The sequence below is a fragment of the Xiphophorus couchianus genome, chromosome 18 (genome assembly GCF_001444195.1).
Source record: "Xiphophorus couchianus chromosome 18, X_couchianus-1.0, whole genome shotgun sequence".
In the NCBI taxonomy this organism is placed as follows: Eukaryota; Metazoa; Chordata; class Actinopteri; order Cyprinodontiformes; family Poeciliidae; genus Xiphophorus; species Xiphophorus couchianus.
Window position 1 is genome coordinate 25,489,739 of NC_040245.1, and position 18,766 is coordinate 25,508,504.

An 18,766-nucleotide genomic window follows, 5' to 3' on the forward strand; every position below is an offset into this window, starting at 1 on the left:
AGATTGAAATATCTAGAACAAAGTGAAATAAAATAACACCCACACTTTATTAGAGCTGAAGTAAAAACTACTTATTTTCCCATCTGAGACTTTTGAGTATATTTCAACAGAGTTTTAATGTTAATCTAGCTTGTGTTTTTTAATTGTAGTTGGGCTGTTAACTGAGTACGATTACCAAATTCCAGTAGCTTTTTAAGTGGGAAATGGAGCATTGTTAACTTGAGTTTGACATCAGTTTCAGGCTAAATCAACCCAGTGATATTTATAGTTTAAAGAGCCAAGGGTGACGACCTTTCCTGCTGAATGTTTTTTTTTCTGATGTTATCTTGTTTTATCACATAAAAGCTTACTTAAACACAGACATTTGTGTCTGCAATTTGTTTTTTTAAAAATGCAGAAAAGGAGTATTTTGGTTCCTAAAAAAAAAAAAAATCCTTCCTCCATAAATAATTTGAACAATAGATTCCCTCTCTGGAGCAAACGCTTTCACCAAACTATGTTCTCTACCAGATCTAATAAATCATTCACAAAACGACACCCATTTACTTGTGCAGTCGAAACGTATTTAATAGTAACAAAATAACAACACGTAACGTTAATATCAAATGAACAGCAGACGTTTCATAACAGTTCCTGAGTTGTTACACAAAAACATTTGCGCACGCCTGCGCAGACATAGCTGTTGTTACCGACAGACGCAAACACTGCGAAAACATACTTAGTAAATACAGTGAAATTTATTTCCGACAAACAGGGTTATTTCGATATACACAATAAGTCATGGAGTGCATTGTAATAAATCAAAAGATCAAAAGAGTATGTGTATAAGTACATATTATACTGAATCACAACTGGACAATATGTCCAATACTCACATCCCAAAAAAAAACAACTTGTAAAGCACAAAAAGGTCACTTATACACAGAAACGGCACTCCAAAAATCCCAACTTTAACACCTTAATGGTACATATAGACTTTGCAGCATAGTGTGGCATACAGTTTTCAAATGTATCGTTTATTTCTGTACTTGTTAACATTTGTGAACATGTTTTAAAAAAAAATAATAATAAAAAAAAGGGCTGATACAGTGTGCCTTATGAGTTGGATCTGGATCAGCCTTTAGCAGTCTGCTACTTTAAGCCTGCGTATCTACAATATATACAACGATCGTTCGTAAGTGAGACGATTTGTAGGTGAAACAATTGAGGACAGCTTTTGATCTAATGTAAAAGAGTTTTCAAAAACAAGTTTGCTCAGTAAAAAACTTGAAACATCATATAAAAAATGGATTATTTGGAAAAAAAATGGAGAGGGGGGATGTAGCTTACAGTAACTTGTGATAACACTGAGGGCCAAATATCAAATTTCACAGCTTTGAAATGCTTTCATTGTACAATACAAAAATGTTGGAAAATGAACTTGAACATGAAACGAGTGGTTTGACAACAACAACAATAATACGTTCAAAAAAAAACATAACAGGAAAAACAACCAAATCTGAGGTGTAAAAATATTTGGTGCCACAAACTGAATGAATACTTTGGCAAGTCAGTTGAGTTAATGTGCATCCGAGAGGAAATGTGCCATGTTACATCTTAAACTTCGTTAGCTTGCGCATCATTGTTGCTAGGTAACCTTAAGAATGTTTATTTCTGCTTCTCCCTGTGATTGTTGTCAAATGATGAATGAAGACTTGTGCCGAAAATGACCCTGTGAAGAACAGAGAGAGAAGAAAAACATCAGTAAATCCCACCCTAACGTTCATTGTATTCATATTACTGTAAGTCAATTCAATGGCGCATAAATGCGGTTTGTAATTTCTGAACTTTGTCTACCTCGTCTGCATCAGCATAGTCAATAGCAGGAGCCTGTGCAGGAGTATTGTAACTATGACAGAAAAAACAGGGAACAAAATGAAAACGCGACACCTTCGGCGGATTTTACTACATCCTCAGAGCTGCACGGTGTACTCACTTGTTTCCATTGTAAACACTTTTGTAACAGCACAAACGTTTCATTAAATAAATCACAAATATCAAAGTGACAACTGCCATCAGTCCGCCGCAAGACTGGAGGAAAATTCCAAGGACGTCAACGTCACCTGCAACGAGACACGGAGCGAAATCAGATAGCGGCTAAAATGGGAAACTCCAAAATATCAACTTCTCACCGGAAATTGCATAAACCACAGCTAAGATTTTGCAGGCCGCACAGCTACATACAGAAATACACCGCTGAGTCAGAAACAACCCATCAGAGAATGCTGCAAGTCGATGACTTGACGCAATTCTCTGGGTTTCCTCAGATAAAATATTTTCAAAACCAATTACCATAATTAACTGAACTTTACTGGATTGCTTCATAACTGGGACCAATTAGAATGTTTGTGCAGTTGGACTGAATTGACGGGGTTTTTTGCAAAGTGCCTTGAGATGATGTGTTGTGAACCAGCATTATGTAAATAAACTGAATTGATGGGAATCACTCACAGACATCCATTACTTTTGGAGAACACTGAGCGTTTCCAGCGTCATTCTTCGCCTGACAGTAGTACTCGCCTGCGTCCTCTTTCTTCACACGTCGAAATTTCTGTGGAGATCATTTAGAAAACCTTCTCAGTATCTCATTCACAGAGCAAAAAGCAATAATGCGAAGAAGGTAGTTATCTAAATATGAAGGTAGTTATCTAAATATGATCTTCTGCCTCTAGCAGATTTTTTACATTCTGCCTCTAGCAGAAGATCATATTTAGGACCAAGAAATCATGATCTGACATAAATTTGTTATAGAAGTATTACTGATTAAACTTTAGCTTTAACAATATATAGCTACATAATTTTTAGTTTAATCAGTAATACTTTTATAGCAAATTTATGTCAGATCATGATCATGGTTAATGTCAAGTTGTCATAACAAAGACATTTTGAATAATGTCAACTTTGTATTAAAAGTGTCATGATTTACCGAATGACACTTTATGACAACAGTCATAAATATTCACGAAGACTTACTCATGTTCATGACAGGTGTTATGTCATGTTTATGACGGTGTCATGACAGTCTTATTCACAACCCGTCAAATAAAATGTTACCAACTGCACTTAATAGATATAAATACAGGTAGCTTTTCTCCCAAATTTAATTATGTCAAATTGGCAGCACAATTTGTAGATAAAATCTCTCTTTGCAGGAGCCTTGTGAAGAACATAAACATTCAAACTGTGAGCCTCAGTGGGTGAGGTTGCATGTGCAACACAAGTCCTATAAGTCAGCTAAAGCTCATCATATAAAAAAAAATTCTAAATTCAGTTGACAAAATCTACAATGTTGTTAAATATGTGACTCATAAGTTTCATCTGTTTATAGATGGGTTTATTTTATTTCATTTTTTTTAGCAAATTAGAAACATGGCAGATTGAATGCACAATTCTCCTCCTTTCATATGACAGTTAAGCTTTCTCAGAGGATATCTTTGCACAGAGAGATTAATCACGCAATTAGTCATTCAATGGTTAAGGTCTTATTCAGATTAAGCTGTTTATGTTACATAAGCTGCAACAAACTACGTTTAAGACTAAAGATTTCCACTGAAATAGATTTTTTTTTTTTAAAAACTCGTTTAGAAGAACTACTATAGAACTTAAATAATTCTACAAATAGTGAGGGTTTTTTTTTTTTTACTGTCTACATTAAAATTAATTAAGAAATAGTGAATTTTTACAATTCCTTTGTGCCTTTTTACCAAGCTTCCAGTGTCCGGGTTGATAATGTAGGAGAAGTTGACAAATCTCTGGCTGGTTTTTGGATCTTGAGGAAGCTCCTCGTTGTTGTGGAACCAGCGGTACTGAGGGGCCGGGAAGCCCTCGTTCTCCAAACATCGCAGCTCCGTTGACGTTCCCACGGTGACAGACTCCGGCACGCTGCACCGCGGCACAACGGGTTTCACTGCACACAAGCAAAAATGAATAAATAAATAAATAAATTCCCCTCAGTACAACGGCTTTGGACTTTTCTATTATCTTTCGCTTTTTAACCTCATCACATGGTGCAAATAAATGTGTCATGTGACAACTGAAGCCTGTAATCTGATAACAGAAGAAAAGTGATTTCACCAGAGATGCACAGCTAAGAGGGGTTTTTGTTTTTTTTGGGCAGATCTCCAACCTGAGGTTTTAGAATATTTAAGGCCAACATACATCATTTAAAATTTATTTAAGAAACTTTAAGACCTTAATTTTAAATACCATTATCTAAGAGTTTTTAACACTTTTTATGGATGTATGGACACTGTGACTTATACTGTAAATAGCCTTCCTTCCTCAGTGTCTGAAGTGAAAAATGTTGCTGTCACAGCGAATTGGTAGCACTCAGGGTGATTGACTTCTGTGACAGGATGTCACCGGTCAGAATCTTTTAAGCTAAAAACCGATGAATTCAAGCCACCTGCCGATTTCTAGATTTTTTACGTTCTCATTTTCATGTAGAAAATGAATTCAAACTCTAACAGGACGGACGTATATCTCCAAAATAATGATTAGGTGTGTTAATTGACTGAACTGATTTGAACCAGGAAGCTGATAAGGCTAACCATGTGTATGCAGGCTTTGCTTTGTGTATGCCACAAACAGCAAAGACTGCTGACTCTCCTTCTTTTAGTTGTCTCTGTGCATGTCGGAGTGTACTCAAGGGCTTATGTCTAAATATAAGGTTGAAATTGCCAGCCTGTGGTGCTGGGTCAAACTGTGCTACTGTTAAGGAATGCAAAGTTTCACAGTGACAATGATAAAACTGTTCAGAGAGCCTTAACATGGCAGCCAATGCGTTCCACATTGTTAGTATAATCTTTTGTAACATTACAAATTCAAAAATAGCTGAAATAAACTCCATAAGCTGCACTTAACATTTGTTTATTTCTGTGTAAGGCGGATATGTTGTAATTTTCCTCTGATGATCATGTCGGACACAGAAAAAAACACGCTAAAGAAAGTAGGGCTGTAGCAATACACTAATCTCACGATACAATACAATACGTGATATTCTGCTCACGATTCCATGTATATCACAATATTCAGCAAACAATTCAATTCGATACGATTCAATACATTTTTAAGATTTTCTGAAAGATTTCAGAGGGACAGAGTGATTTTGGTGACATTTTGTGACTGTTCCATAGACTTGGATTAAATTAATTGTACTGATTGTCATGAAGCGGTGCGGTGTGAGGTGGTGAGGCAGACGCTTGAGACCCAGGTAGAAATGAAAATGATGATTTTAATGACGGGAACACAGTCCAGACAACGAGCAGCAGGCAGATGGACACGACGACTAGACATTGACAACGACAAGGACCCGACGAGGAACAAGGAACACAGGTGGAGTTAAATACATGGGCGGGTAATCACAGAAACGAGACACACCTGGGAACAATCAAGGGGAGGACAGGACAACGAAGAGACTCAAGGACACAGAAAACTCTAAATAAACACAGAAAAACACAGATCCTGACAGTACCCCCCCCTCAAGGGCGGCTACCAGACGCCCACAAAAAAAAACACAACAAGGGTGGGCGGAGGGGCGCTGGACGGGGGGCCAGAGTCCAGAAAAACAAAAAACAACCCACCATCGTGGGCGGAAACACAAGAAGGGCCAAGAGTCCATAAACAAACAAAAAACTACCCACAGGGTGGGCGGAGGCAAAGGAGGCGGGAACCACAGAGGCGGTCCGGCGGCCGTCCGCGGCGCTGGAGGCGGGAACCACGGAGGCGGTCCGGCGGCCGTCCGCGGCGCTGGAGGCGGGAACCACGGAGGCGGTCCGGCGGCCGTCCGCGGCGCTGGAGGCGGGAACCACGGAGGCGGTCCGGCGGCCGTCCGCGGCGCTGGAGGCGGGAACCACGGAGGCGGTCCGGCGGCCGTCCGCGGCGCTGGAGGCGGGAACCACGGAGGCGGTCCGGCGGCCGTCCGCGGCGCTGGAGGCGGGAACCACGGAGGCGGTCCGGCGGCCGTCCGCGGCGCTGGAGGCGGGAACCACGGAGGCGGTCCGGCGGCCGTCCGCGGCGCTGGAGGTGGCCATGATGAGTCCCGGGGGCCGCCCACAGACGGCGACGACGAGCCCCCCGAGGCAGGGTCTCTGGTGAAGCACAGAGAGTCGGGGTCTCGGGTGGAACACTGGGGGTCTGAGTCTCGGGTGGAACGGACGGGGACTGAGTCTCGGTCGGAACGGACGGGGACTGAGTCTCGGTCGGAACGCTGGGAGTCTCGGTCTCGGGTGGAACGCAGGGGGTCTCGGTCTCGGGTGGAACGCAGGGGTCTCGGTCTCGGGAGGAACGCAGGGGGTCTCGGTCTCGGGAGGAACGCAGGGGGTCTCGGTCTCGGGAGGAACGCAGGGGGTCTCGGTCTCGGGAGGAACGCAGGGGGTCTCGGTCTCGGGAGGAACGCAGGGGGTCTGGGTCTCGGGAGGAACGCAGGGGGTCTGGGTCTCGGGAGGAACCAGGGGGTCAGGGTCTCGGGAGGAACACTGGAGGTCAGGGTCTCGGGTGGAACGCTGGAGGTCAGGGTCTCGGGTGGAACGCCGGCTGATTCGGCCTCCGGTGCGCCGGCAGGAACGCCGGCTGGAACGGCCTCCGGTGCGCCGGCTGGAACGCCGGCTGATTCGGCCTTGGGTGCGCCGGCTGGACGCCGGCTGATTCGGCCTCGGGTGCGCCGGCTGGAACGCCGGCTGACTTGGCCGGGGGTGCGCCGACCGGAACGCCGGCTGATTCGGCCTCGGGTGCGCCGGCAGGAACGCCGGCTGGAACGGCCTCGGGTGCGCCGGCAGGAACGCCGGCTGGAACGGCCTCCGGTGCGCCGGCAGGAACGCCGGCTGGAACGGCCTCCGGTGCGCCGGCAGGAACGCCGGCTGGAACGGCCTCGGGTGCGCCGGCTGGAACGCCGGCTGATTCGGCCTCGGGTGCGCCGGCTGGAACGCCGGCTGACTTGGCCGGGGGTGCGCCGACCGGAACGCCGGCTGATTCGGCCTGGAGTGCGCCGGCTGAAACGGCCTCGGGGGCGCCGGCTGGAACGCTGGCTGGAGTTGCTGGTCCCGGAACTGGAGCGGGATCTGGGCTGGCGGAGAAACTGTGCGGCTTGGGAGGCAGAGGTTCGCCAGCCATGACGGCTAGGGCCGCCTTACGCTCCCACTCTGCCTCCCTCTGCAACTCCACCAACCCCGGGTGCGGAAAACGAGGAACCCAGTAGTCCAGCAACAGTCCCAAGCGGATGGCGAAACCGAGGCGTCGGCCGGCAGCGTACGGCTTGGCCATAGCCTCCTCATACTCGCTGATCGTTTCCGTCAGCTCCTTTAACTCCTCTGGGTCCATGATGAAAAGTAAAAATAGCGTGCCTCACCGTTCGGTCTGGTTGGGTCCTTCTGTCATGAAGCGGTGCGGTATGAGGTGGTGAGGCAGACGCTTGAGACCCAGGCAGAAATGAAAATGATGATTTTAATGACGGGAACACAGTCCAGACAACGAGCAGCAGGCAGATGGACACGACGACTAGACATTGACAACGACAAGGACCCGACGAGGAACAAGGAACACAGGTGGAGTTAAATACATGGGCGGGTAATCACAGAAACGAGACACACCTGGGAACAATCAAGGGGAGGACAGGACAACGAAGAGACTCAAGGACACAGAAAACTCTAAATAAACACAGAAAAACACAGATCCTGACACTGATGGTGTAACACTGGTGTAATGTTGTTTTTGTTACACATTTGTCATACGTTTGCTTTATTTAAATGTTAATTGTGTGGCTTTGTGTATTTGGTTATGCAGGAAACCAAATACAATGTCTTATTCACTTATATTAGGTAATGTAATTTATCTATTTCATTTGATTATTTAATTAATTGTAACTTGTTGTTTCATTACATGTCATTTTTAATGTATATGTGCAACTGGATAAAAAAATGTCATGTGTGATAGCTGTCATTTAATTCATGTGGATTTGACATAGAACTCAAAGTAGGATTTAATGTATCGATACTTGCGGATAAGAAATCGATACTTTCTGAGGAAAGAAATATCGATAAATATTGTAAAATTACACAGCCCTAAAAGAAACTATTGCAGAACTCTGTCCCAGTAGTCCATTAGCTCATCCTGCAAGCATCTCCCAAGGCAGTAGATGGTTGTCTAGCAATTTCATGTGAGTGCACATCATATTTTAGGGACAAAGGGACATTGATCTTCTAGTCTAATGTGGAAGTGCTTACTTGAAACAAGAGAAATTGATTCTTCAGCATAACTTTGCGGTACTTTGTTCTTAAAATATGTTTAACATAGTGCATCTCAGTCACTGAGGAGTCAGTCAGAACCACTTTTTCTCCCCATACCTCGAACTGCGAGACTAATAAGAATCTCATCAAAGTCCCTCTGATCTTCGATGGCGGCCACTTCGCAGCGATACTCGGCGGTGTCGGCCCGAGAGGTGTTGAAGATCAGAATGTTGGCTGGCTCTCTGAGCTGGGCTCTGTTCTCCAGGTCCCCTTTTCAGAAGAGAGAAGAAAACACTTTACAGTTCCTCATTCAAACGCACAGTGCGACTTCACGCTTCAAAAACAGAGCTCTCCAAAGGGCCCATTCACTCGCGCAGAATTCCGAGGCGCCGATTTGAAACGCTGCGGAGTTTCTCCCCTCAGAAACACGCACTCAGAGATGGTTCACCTGAGATCTTGTTCTGGAAGTACACGTAACTGGGAATGCCATTTTTGATCTTCTTCCACTCTATCCTGGGGTTGTTTGTTGAGATAGACTCTATTAAACAGGTCAGTTCAATGGCTGTGGAAAGAAAGCAAAAACGCGTGAGAGGAAAGAGGGGCGGGGGGAAGAGTGAGAGACGGAGAGCCCGGGTCAGGGAAATGAAAGGTGCTTTGGATAAAAAGGTTAGATTTATTCTCCCGCAACTTACGCTCAAACTCATTTGCCCAAACAATCTTGTCTGTGGTTCGAAGGATTACCCCAAGCGATGATGGAATGTGGCCTGTGGGGACAAAAACAAAAATAAGTAAATAAATAAATTAAATAAACAACTTACTAAATGCTGAGTAACCATCAGAGCAAAAAAAAAATGAAGCATTTTCATCAGGAGATAATCAGGCACGTTGCCTAATAACCAGCGGATTAGACAGATAAATCAGGAGAGCGTGCGAGCCTTGGGATCTGATTCAGTGTGAAAACGTCTCATTAATTACTTCCTATTTATATATTTAAGAGGACTAATGCCTCAGGCTAAAACAGTTGAGTTCTACTACTTAATGAACACATGGACCACATAGGAGAAGGCTTTTGGAATCAACTTGTAGCAGAAACATTCCCAATTACATGTAATAAGGTAATTATTTGAACGTGGATTAACAGTGGTAAGTGAAAACTAAATAATCAATGATTATCACAAAGCAAATACAAATGTTTTAACGGTTAGCCGGATTTTAAATGTCTCTGCTCAACTCCAGCTGAATCTTTGGTTACATTGCAGGTTGTTTGGACAGATTCAGGAGAACGCAGCAACATAATAACAGTGGACTTCTCAAGCAAGTCTTGTTTTAAGAGGAGACTACAGTCCAGCACTTCAGCGCTGAAAACAAAGTGGGAGAGCTTTCTTTCAGTTTGATTTATTTATAAGCTGAGATGCACAGGGAAATCGGCTGGTAACTGGCGATATCCGATTTTTACCTTAAATGGCTTTAAAAAAAGTTACTTTAAAAGAAACTATTGGTCAATCCTCCATATCTAATAATTATAACAACCTCATTCACTGAATTTTCAGTGTCAGTTTCAGTAATACTCTCCGACACCTCACAAATGTCTGGAGGACCAAATGTCCATGAAAAAAACCTGGATTTGAACAACAATGAGTCCCTCGTTAGTACTGAACTCCTACTTCCGACTTCTTTTCTAAAAATGATGTCTTTACTATACATTGGCACAAATTTATATCATTTTAATTGTAGATATTTTAGTTTAGTGGAAGAACTAGACAGAAAAAAAATATTTAAAACGTATCAGCATTCCCCAAATATGGAGAGTGGAGAAGGACAAATTCTAATAGTAATTTAAGAAATAATTGTTTAAATGTAGAATTTAAAAGAAAATTTGAAATAAATATTGAAGTAGTTTATTTTGAAATTGTTATTAATCATATGCTCTTTAATTAAATGTATTAATTTCATTTTATGAGCTATATATAATTATTTCATGTTCCAACTGAAGCACATCATGGATTGATTTAAATCAAACTCAGTGGATAGGATTGGGGTTGCTTCAAACGAAGTGTCAAGACAACGTCTTCCAAGTTAGCTATGACTTTGAAGTCCATACTATCACTGGACAGCGCAGAAATAACTTCAATAACATAATTCAGTTGCTGTAATTTATTTACTACAAACTCTGGGTGAGCAATTCTAGCTCTATTATGTCTGGTTTGGTCTGAAATATCTCTCATAAGTCCACAAGAGAGCGTTAGTCGGTATTAGCTCGTGGTCGGGGCTAACGTTGATCCTGTCTGAAGTCTGTGGCAGCTTCCTCCACGCAGGACCACAGTGAGCTCTTTTATGAACTTATTAGAGATATTTCAGACCAAACTAGACATATAGAGGCTAGAGTTCCTCACCCAGAGTTTGTAGTAAATAAATTACAACAATTTATTGAAGTTATTTCCACACGTTCAGTGAAATATTGACCTCCAGGTCATAGCTAACTTGGGCGAAGTTGTCTCGACTTGCTCTCTGAAGCGGCCAATCAGATGCCAGGGTTTCTGCAGAAGCTGTCCTAATCCCGCCCACTGAGTCTAACGATAGAGATGACAGTTTAAGCTAATGCTTAACACAGGAACATGAAATGACTTACTAAGTCATGAAATACCTGTATCTAGCATTTTAAATTAAATCAATACATTTAATTGAGGCACATATAATTAATTCTCTGTTAAACACATGATTTATATATTCTGTATTAAATAATTAAGTTATTTATTTATTATAATTTGGCACTCTCAACACACAAATTCCTTCCAACATACTCAGATTATTGTTGGGGACTTGTACATAAATGTGGTAGTCTTGTATTTCCTTCATTTTCTATCACATTTACAATGAACACATCTAAAAAAAAAATTAAAAAAACACTGCAGGACTTTCTTTCTTATTTTATGCTTTATAACCCTCAGAAATAAAAACGTTATTAAGTCAAAATCAGAAGTCAAGGAAAATTGGAAGCCAACTGAATCAGTGCTTACCAAAAGATTTTCAGCAAGCATTTTCTTGAGTAAAGTAAGTACGTGTTCGCTTTTGGACCATAATTAATCTGCCATCTAGATTTCCCTCTGGTACAAACAAAACACATGATATGAGCTTAATTTTAGGTTCACTGATTGAATCAACTGCTCAGGGCAATTCGTGTTATTTCGTAAATGTCAGACCGTGAAAGGAAGTGGCATTATTCACAGGTTCTAATGAAAACGGACCAGAAACAAACCACCAAAAACATAAAAAATAAAGCCAGTTTAATTGGTAAATAACTGAATTTGAGAGTAAGGGGCGGAGTACAACAAGACAATAAATTAAGAAAATCTTCAAATCGTTAATCGGCGTGTCTGTGTTTAGTCACTGGTACCCTGTATTTAACCTTTTTTTTTGCCTAAGCCACATCTAAATGCAGTAATTGCTTGGTAGACATGCAAATAATGGCTCCCACGCTGAGTAATGAAAGCGTTCATGTTCGCGGTAGAGGAAGAGCAACTGGGATTGCAAATGAGGGCAGGAATAAGACAATAATAATCAGCCGAGCAAATCCTGAATACGAGACGTGCCTGTTCGCCTGAGGCGCTGCGAATTCAGAGGTATTTATTCAACACATCCTTGTTAGCAGATGAGTGACCCTGAGACGTTGCTGCGCGGTACCACAAAAGAGGGGGGCGGGAGAGAGAGGATGGCTGTTGCTTAGTCAGAAAAACGAAGAAACGCGGGGTCTCGCCAAAGTATCCGGTCATGTAAACACAGCCGAGGACGCTGATGAGATTTGACTCCCGGGTCTCTGCTTCCGTCTCTGATGCTGACTTTCCCACTCTGTACATCAGGATCTATTTTTACTGCAGCTGTGACTGGACATCCTGTGAAACACGAGGAGACTCCGTTCAACAAACGCGTCCCCCGCGTATCCTTGTACAGTCTTTGAGGCGCGATTGTGTTGCTCCTTCTGCAGCCGCGGACACTGTGGAGCAAAGACTAGACACAATTTAGGAGCAAAGACAAATCGCTTCTACCCATAATCTCAAAATGGAAACCTACCAGGACGTGGTTGTCCAATTAAGCAAGGGGTCAGCCACCTTTACAAGCCAAAAAGTGGCATTTTGGTCTCGCTACTGCTGAATGAAATTTGCCCTGACCTGCAAAATCCGCATGGTCCTCACAAAAAAAAAGCAGGGTATATAAAATGAATGCAACATCCCATATGTTGCGATGTTTTTTTAGGATTATCGTGGCCCGAAATTACTGATTTTGCGGCACCTTTTTCAAAACGTTGTGGTCAGTGTTGCAAATTTCCTTTAAATGTTACTTTTGCCCTAACATGATCTTACAAAAAGTTGAAATTGCTGCACATAACCAACCCCCAAATAGACAGCATTTTAATTGTTAATACTTGAAGTGCAAATAATATTTTCATCTTCTTGAAATAAAACCCGTAATACAAATAAAATCATGTCCTGAGGAGTTGTCAAAGTGCAAAAGAAGAAATCTATATGTGGAACCAGTTCAAGTTAGTATGAACTGTTTGCACTGTATAAGCAAATCTTATCGAACATCTAAAAAAAATTTAAAAAACAGGCAAACGTAACCGTTTAGCGTTTCATTTCTTCTTGCAGATTCAACTCTTAAGAGAAGTTGTGAAACAGGAAGTTAAATTAGCAGTAGGCCGAAGGGGATTGGTCAAAATTCAGTCGAGCTGCAGTGGTTCAGTCAGAAAGGAAGGGAATACAGGAAACGTTAAGGTGAATGGTCAGATAAAAGTGAAAATGGCAAGTCTGTGTAAAATTTTCAAATGATCCGTATGTTTTCATTAATAGCTGTGGTCGCAACTTCCTGGAGGCCCTGATATTTATGGAGTAAATAGAAATATCTAGTTGGTGACTTAATTCTTATGTTAGAATCATTTAGCTGCGGAGGTTCTTTGCCAATGATGTGTTGTAACACGGAGAAACGGCTAAACTTACACCTTTTATTACCTCTTTGTCTAAAACACCGCTCATTTCTTCATCACATTTGGTCAATGTCTGTTCATTGTTTTCGGTTGTTGTCGTTTTTTTACTTTGGATATTTGAAATATCTTCCAGTTCCAGTGTTAAGTGTTCTTTACAGAATGAAAGTTTATTTGTCTTTGAGAGTGCAAACTTGCATTATTATGCCACTATCAATATATTAGCTGAAAACGGTCTCAAAACAATATTATCGTTTATCACAATAATCACTGGAAGAAAAACATCGTCCCGCAAACTTCACATTTTCAGATTTTTACTTGGACAGGGCTTTGTAAATCATAGATATGTTTTATTTTTACTTCATAATTATGCTTAAAAATCCTAGTAAAAAGGAAGTGAAGTTTGTGATTCATCCATCCATCCATTTTCTAACACCCTTGTCCCTAGAGGGGTCGGGTGGTGCTGGTGTCTCTGTCCAGCTAACGTTCTGGGCGAGAGGCGGGGTTCGCCCTGGACAGGTCACCAGTCTGTCACAGAAGTTTGTGATTATATTGTGAAAAAAAATAACAAAAGAGGTCGCAAACTGTTTCAGAACATTTAACCAGATGAGAAAGAAAACAAAACCTGAAGGCTTTCCCAGTCGTACGGGTTGCGATGCGTGTAGTGAGTTGCTCTAAGTTGACAGACAATATCTGGTGTACAGATTTGAAGGGAGCATCTGTTTTGATAAGTACATCAAACAAAAGGTCACTGCCCTCATGTCCATTTAGCAGAAAAAGGCCCAGTTCTCAGTCTTTCCTAATTGGATTTCACAATAGCCGGATTTGTGGCTGCGGGTTAAATTGGGCCGCGATATGTAAAGAAGTGAACCACTTCCATAAAATTAACACTTTGTAGAGTTTTTATTCAGGCCGTGGGAACAACTGAGTGCACTCCATTAACCGGACAATGTGCAGCTAATTATTAATGTCAGATTATAATAAAAGCATCTAAACAGATATGCTTTGTCCCCCGGTGACACGATCCGGGCTGAAGAGACGACGACGGCGTTTCTGGCTTGTTAAAATAATCTCGCTGGGGGGAAAAAAAAAAAAAAAAAAAAAAGAAGGCAAATGCAGGGCCTTATTTTAATCCCTCGCTTATTGTGAGGCGCAAACGAAATGGGTTCTATAGCCTGTTGTTCGGAGGCAACCCCGCTTTTAAATAGCCAAATTCTGAAATCCTCTTATGAAAACCCGACCGAGCCCGTCCCCGTCCGCGCAACCAAAGTTGTTGATCCTCCGCCTCTATAAAAAGCCTATTCCCAGACATTCCAGTGCTGTCGCTGCAAATATGCTGAAAAGGCCGAGGCTGGAAGCCAAGGACCAGTGGGATTCACAGGACGGAGTGTGTGATAAAAAAAAATGTAAAAAATCCTTCCAGTAGATTACACCGAGGCAGCCGAGTTGTTATTTAGTACTGGAGGGACTGGTATGATAGGGGCAGATGAACTGTGCTTCGCCCTTGTCTTGGTCTTCTTAAATCACCGGAGACGACAAGCATGATGACACGGGCTGAGGAAGAACCGAGAAACGGAGCCGCAGTTTTCTCCACCTCTAGCAGCTCCACAGTCCTCAGGAGGCTCAAAGACCAACTGATGAACGTATTAAGTTTTGATGTGAAATGATCCGAGATGCAAAACATGACAATCTTGAGTTAATATGAGTTACAGCGACATTTAATTTCCCTTTGGGATCAATAAAGTATTTTCTGAATTTTAATTTTAGGAGGTTTTCCTGTCACCACGCACCTGGCTTGAATAAATGGGTTTTTGATGCCATACAGCGCGCGTAATGCAACCGTTTGAATGAGGTGTGCTGGAGCAGAGACGCATGCATTGTGAATACAATAATAATAAAAAAAGAAAATTATTCTATCATTTAAATATATTTAATTTAATTAAAACACTTAAAGGAATTAGCTTAATTTTATTTAGATTAAATTTTTAAAAAATATTGGTTTTCCATAAGGTGTCTCTACAGCTTTAGATAAACAATACTGTGGGTCTGGTTGCCGTGTAGCGTCAGGGCAGAAAAAAAAAGGGGAAAAATTTTACTGAATTCCTTTAACATATCGTTTAACGTGATCAATTTCTAGTCACGATAAGTTTTTTATTTGTCGTTGTCACAATAAATTCCAATTAATGACATTTAAAATAAGCCTGTCACAATAAACAATGAAACAATTAATTAGCATTAGTTTTTTTCTGCTGTTTTGCTTATTTATTTTGAATATTTAAAATGTCTTCCACTTCCAGTGTTAAATATTCCTTAGAATCTAAAGTTTACAGATTTTTGAGAATGTGTTCTTGCATTATTATGCCATTACCATTACATTACTTTAAAATGGTATCAAAGCAACAATATTATCGTTTATCGCGATAACTTCTGGGACAATTTATCGTCCAGCAAAATCTGTTATCGTGACAGGCCTGGTTTAAAACTGTCCGTTTTGTGTGGCTTGTTCAATGAGCGCATCAGTAAATGTGAAAATATGATTAAATGTCGTTACTGCGTTTAGTTTGGTGATACTGATCACACTTTTTTATAAGACTGATGTCCCAAATAAACATATTAACATGAATATGGTTTTTCAAGAGCAGTATTTGTGTTTGTGGGGCTGTGAATGCTCTCTCATGGAGTCTCACAGCCATACAATTACCTGAATAAAGAAGTAATAAATAGTTCTTGTCGTCTCATTTATTGTTGTGACAAAAGTGCCACAAAATATAGCATCACCCACCTCTGGTTGCCGTGTGGTGTCAGGGCAGATTCATTCTTAAAAAGGGGGAAATTTTACTGAATTAATGGCACAGCAGCAAGTTGGATAAACCCAGACAAATGTAAGAGACAAAGATTACAAAGGAAAGCAAAGAAAGAAACATAAAGGCATTTATAGCAATGATTTGAATAGACTATATCTGCCTGTCTTTACTAAAAGGTGATTTAAAAGAAGAAAAAACAGATTGTTTTGAAGTTGGGAAAACTGAACCATGCCTTCATTAAAAAATCAGAACAAAACGAGAGCAGAAGCTTCACTTAGGCTTCATTTAACCAAAAGAATCCAGCTTTATGTGCCACCGCTGCGCCTCAAGGATGAATTAAACAATGCTCCGTCTTCTCCTAATTCATTATTCAGAGTCTTGGAAAACTTGAAGTTAAACAAGACAAGTATACTGTCAACTCCGGTCTGAAAGTGTGCATTTTCATCACTTTTCCTCCTCGTTTTGAACTGTGCTCCCCCTCCAGCATCGATCACAGGTCATTCCAGGCCGCTGACATTGGTGTACAATATTGATCTCTGGCAGATATTCAGTTGAGAAAGTCGACTCTTTGTCAGGAGATTTCTACTGATGCTAAAACGGATACAAGCGCCCCGCCTTCATCATTTCGCTCCTGCGAAAGTATTCCCGTCTTATTAAACAAACCGTTATGATTATAGATGCACATTTTAAGAGTCTTCCTTGCAAATTTCTAGTTTTGTTTACGGGCTGATCTGCCAATTTCCTTTTTTCCCCCCACAAAGAATAATAACCAACGATGGGGAAACAAAAATAGCCGTGGGTTATTAGTGGTTTTGAATCCATTGTAATGATGTTGTGTCAAGGAATTACAATAAAATCTCCATTTATACATCAAATCATGCCTCTTAGTCTTACATATTTATGTTTTTTAATTAAATCAACATTTATAGACTGACAATTTTGTAAGTTCTTTGTTCGGATGACTTTTATAAATGGGGGGTATTTTTTTTTTTTATTATTTGACCTGCACATCAAAGTCCATCATGTTGTCCAGTTGCAGATGCAGGCATACAAATATATAGTTACAGTTACACACTCAGTGGGTTAATATGTTAACAGTCACTATTCACTAGCAAAATAAATAGATTTGCCAAATTCGAGACGCACAAACTCTTCAGCTGTGAAGAAGAAAGCAAGTAAAACACATCATCCTGTTCTGACCCAACTATATTTTCACTTAATAATAACTTACTGGAATAAGAACTTTACAAATTTTAAATGTCTACAGAGAATAAACGAGTTGAGCTCTTTGGTGGTTTTTTTCTTCTTTTCTTTCTTTTAGCTCAGAGTATTTTAGATGCAGGCATGCAGCAAATTTCTGTACGCTGTCTAGCAGGCCTGGGATTTCAAATACCCACAGGTCACCACCATGTGGCTGTCCTATTGCTGCAAACCAAACATTTGTTCTTATTCTGGACATTTCCTCAGAGACATCTGCTAAAGAAAGGCAAACACAGATGCTCCCATGTTTCTACAGTAAAAAAAAAAAAAAAAAAGAAGAAGAAATAATAGTTTAGTTTGTCTCTTTGTCTCAATGCTGTACCATTAACAAAAGGCTGAATAATGTTGTTTTTTTTAATTGCTGTTGCTTATGTGCGTTTAAAACCCATTTGTAGTCTCACTTCAAGGCTGGTTTTAGCAATAAAATATCCTAAAAGCTACAGAGCACCACACAAACAGAAACCATCTGAGCTCTGCTGACATTCCCCAGCCTGTCCACATCAAGCTAGCCTTCTGGTTAGCGGGCGGACAGCTCCGACCTACAGCTCTGGTTCTACTAACGGGACCCAAACCTGGCTAAAAGTACGCCTTCGTGAGAGCTTACAGGGAAGGGGCCGAGCAAACTCACCTAGGCTGGTGTACAGAACAATGCAGGCGACGAGTCTCGCCATCGCCATCTTGCAGCGTTTCATTCAGGGACCGCCGTACAGCTGCACACGCTCAGCACCTCTGAGAGGTATGAGGATGGGCTCCGAACTGACTGGTGGATGTTGCCATCGACGAGTTTCCATAGCTACAAGCGTGGACCGTGTGTATGTGTGAGTGGTGCCCCGAGCGTTGTCTGACAGGCGGTAGGCGGAGTCTCTCTCTCTCCCTCTCTCCCTCTCTCTCTCTCTCTCTCTCCCTCTCTCTCCCTCTCTCCCTCCCTCTCTCTCTTCCCCCCCCCACACACACACACACAAAGCACTCTGAGCACATGTTGTCGTGGGAAAGGGGTGACCCGCACCCTCTAGTGGTTATGTAAAAAAAAAAAAAATTAAAACCGCTGACTGCTTTTTAAAAATTTTATTTACATTATTTACATTCACTATTATTGATTTATGCCTTTTAACGTTCTCAAAAGACATACTGGTCCATACCAAAAAATTCAGAATGCAGAGGGAATAAAAGGCAAAAGGTCATAAAGGACAAGTGGTTGATTCGTCACCACGGAAAAGTTTTGTTTGTTTTTTTCTAGAATGTGATGTTCGTTTTTTTTTGTTGTTGTTTTTTTAAAATATTCCTAAATTGGCAAATGTAACATCAAGCCCTAACATTTAATAACCATGTTTCATTTCTGCGAAATTATCAGGGCTTTTCTAGACAGAAAAACAAAGGAACAGTAAATTTCCGCCCAAAAATTCAGAAATCTTCTAGAAAAACAAACGTGGACATGTCTGAGTTTCAAAAGTTGGAAGTTTTCGACA

At 41.4% G+C, this 18,766-nt stretch overlaps 1 protein-coding gene across 1 annotated transcript; it reads right to left on the reverse strand.

Annotated features, from left to right (window-relative positions):
• Positions 1 to 541: 541 nt before the first annotated feature.
• Positions 542 to 18,150, reverse strand: jam3a (junctional adhesion molecule 3a). Its single transcript, XM_028044677.1, has 9 exons — positions 17,929 to 18,150; positions 8,954 to 9,025; positions 8,710 to 8,823; positions 8,379 to 8,531; positions 3,744 to 3,946; positions 2,491 to 2,590; positions 1,976 to 2,102; positions 1,837 to 1,888; positions 542 to 1,711 (listed from the first exon to the last, which is right to left on the reverse strand). The coding sequence occupies exons 1-9, from the start codon at positions 17,990 to 17,992 to the stop codon at positions 1,676 to 1,678; spliced, it is 921 nt and encodes a 306-aa protein (XP_027900478.1). The 5' UTR covers positions 17,993 to 18,150; the 3' UTR covers positions 542 to 1,675.
• Positions 18,151 to 18,766: the final 616 nt, after the last annotated feature.

Bases quoted from the DNA above. Each gene is read 5' to 3' on its own strand.
- jam3a (XM_028044677.1), bottom strand. From the start codon at position 17,992: ATGAAACGCTGCAAGATGGCGATGGCGAGACTCGTCGCCTGCATTGTT. The intron at 9,026-17,928 runs GTGAGTTTGCTC...TTGTCCCCACAG, and splicing joins TGTTCTGTACACCAGCCTAG to GCCACATTCCATCATCGCTT. The intron at 8,532-8,709 runs GTGAACCATCTC...TCTTCTGAAAAG, and splicing joins CTTCCAGAACAAGATCTCAG to GGGACCTGGAGAACAGAGCC.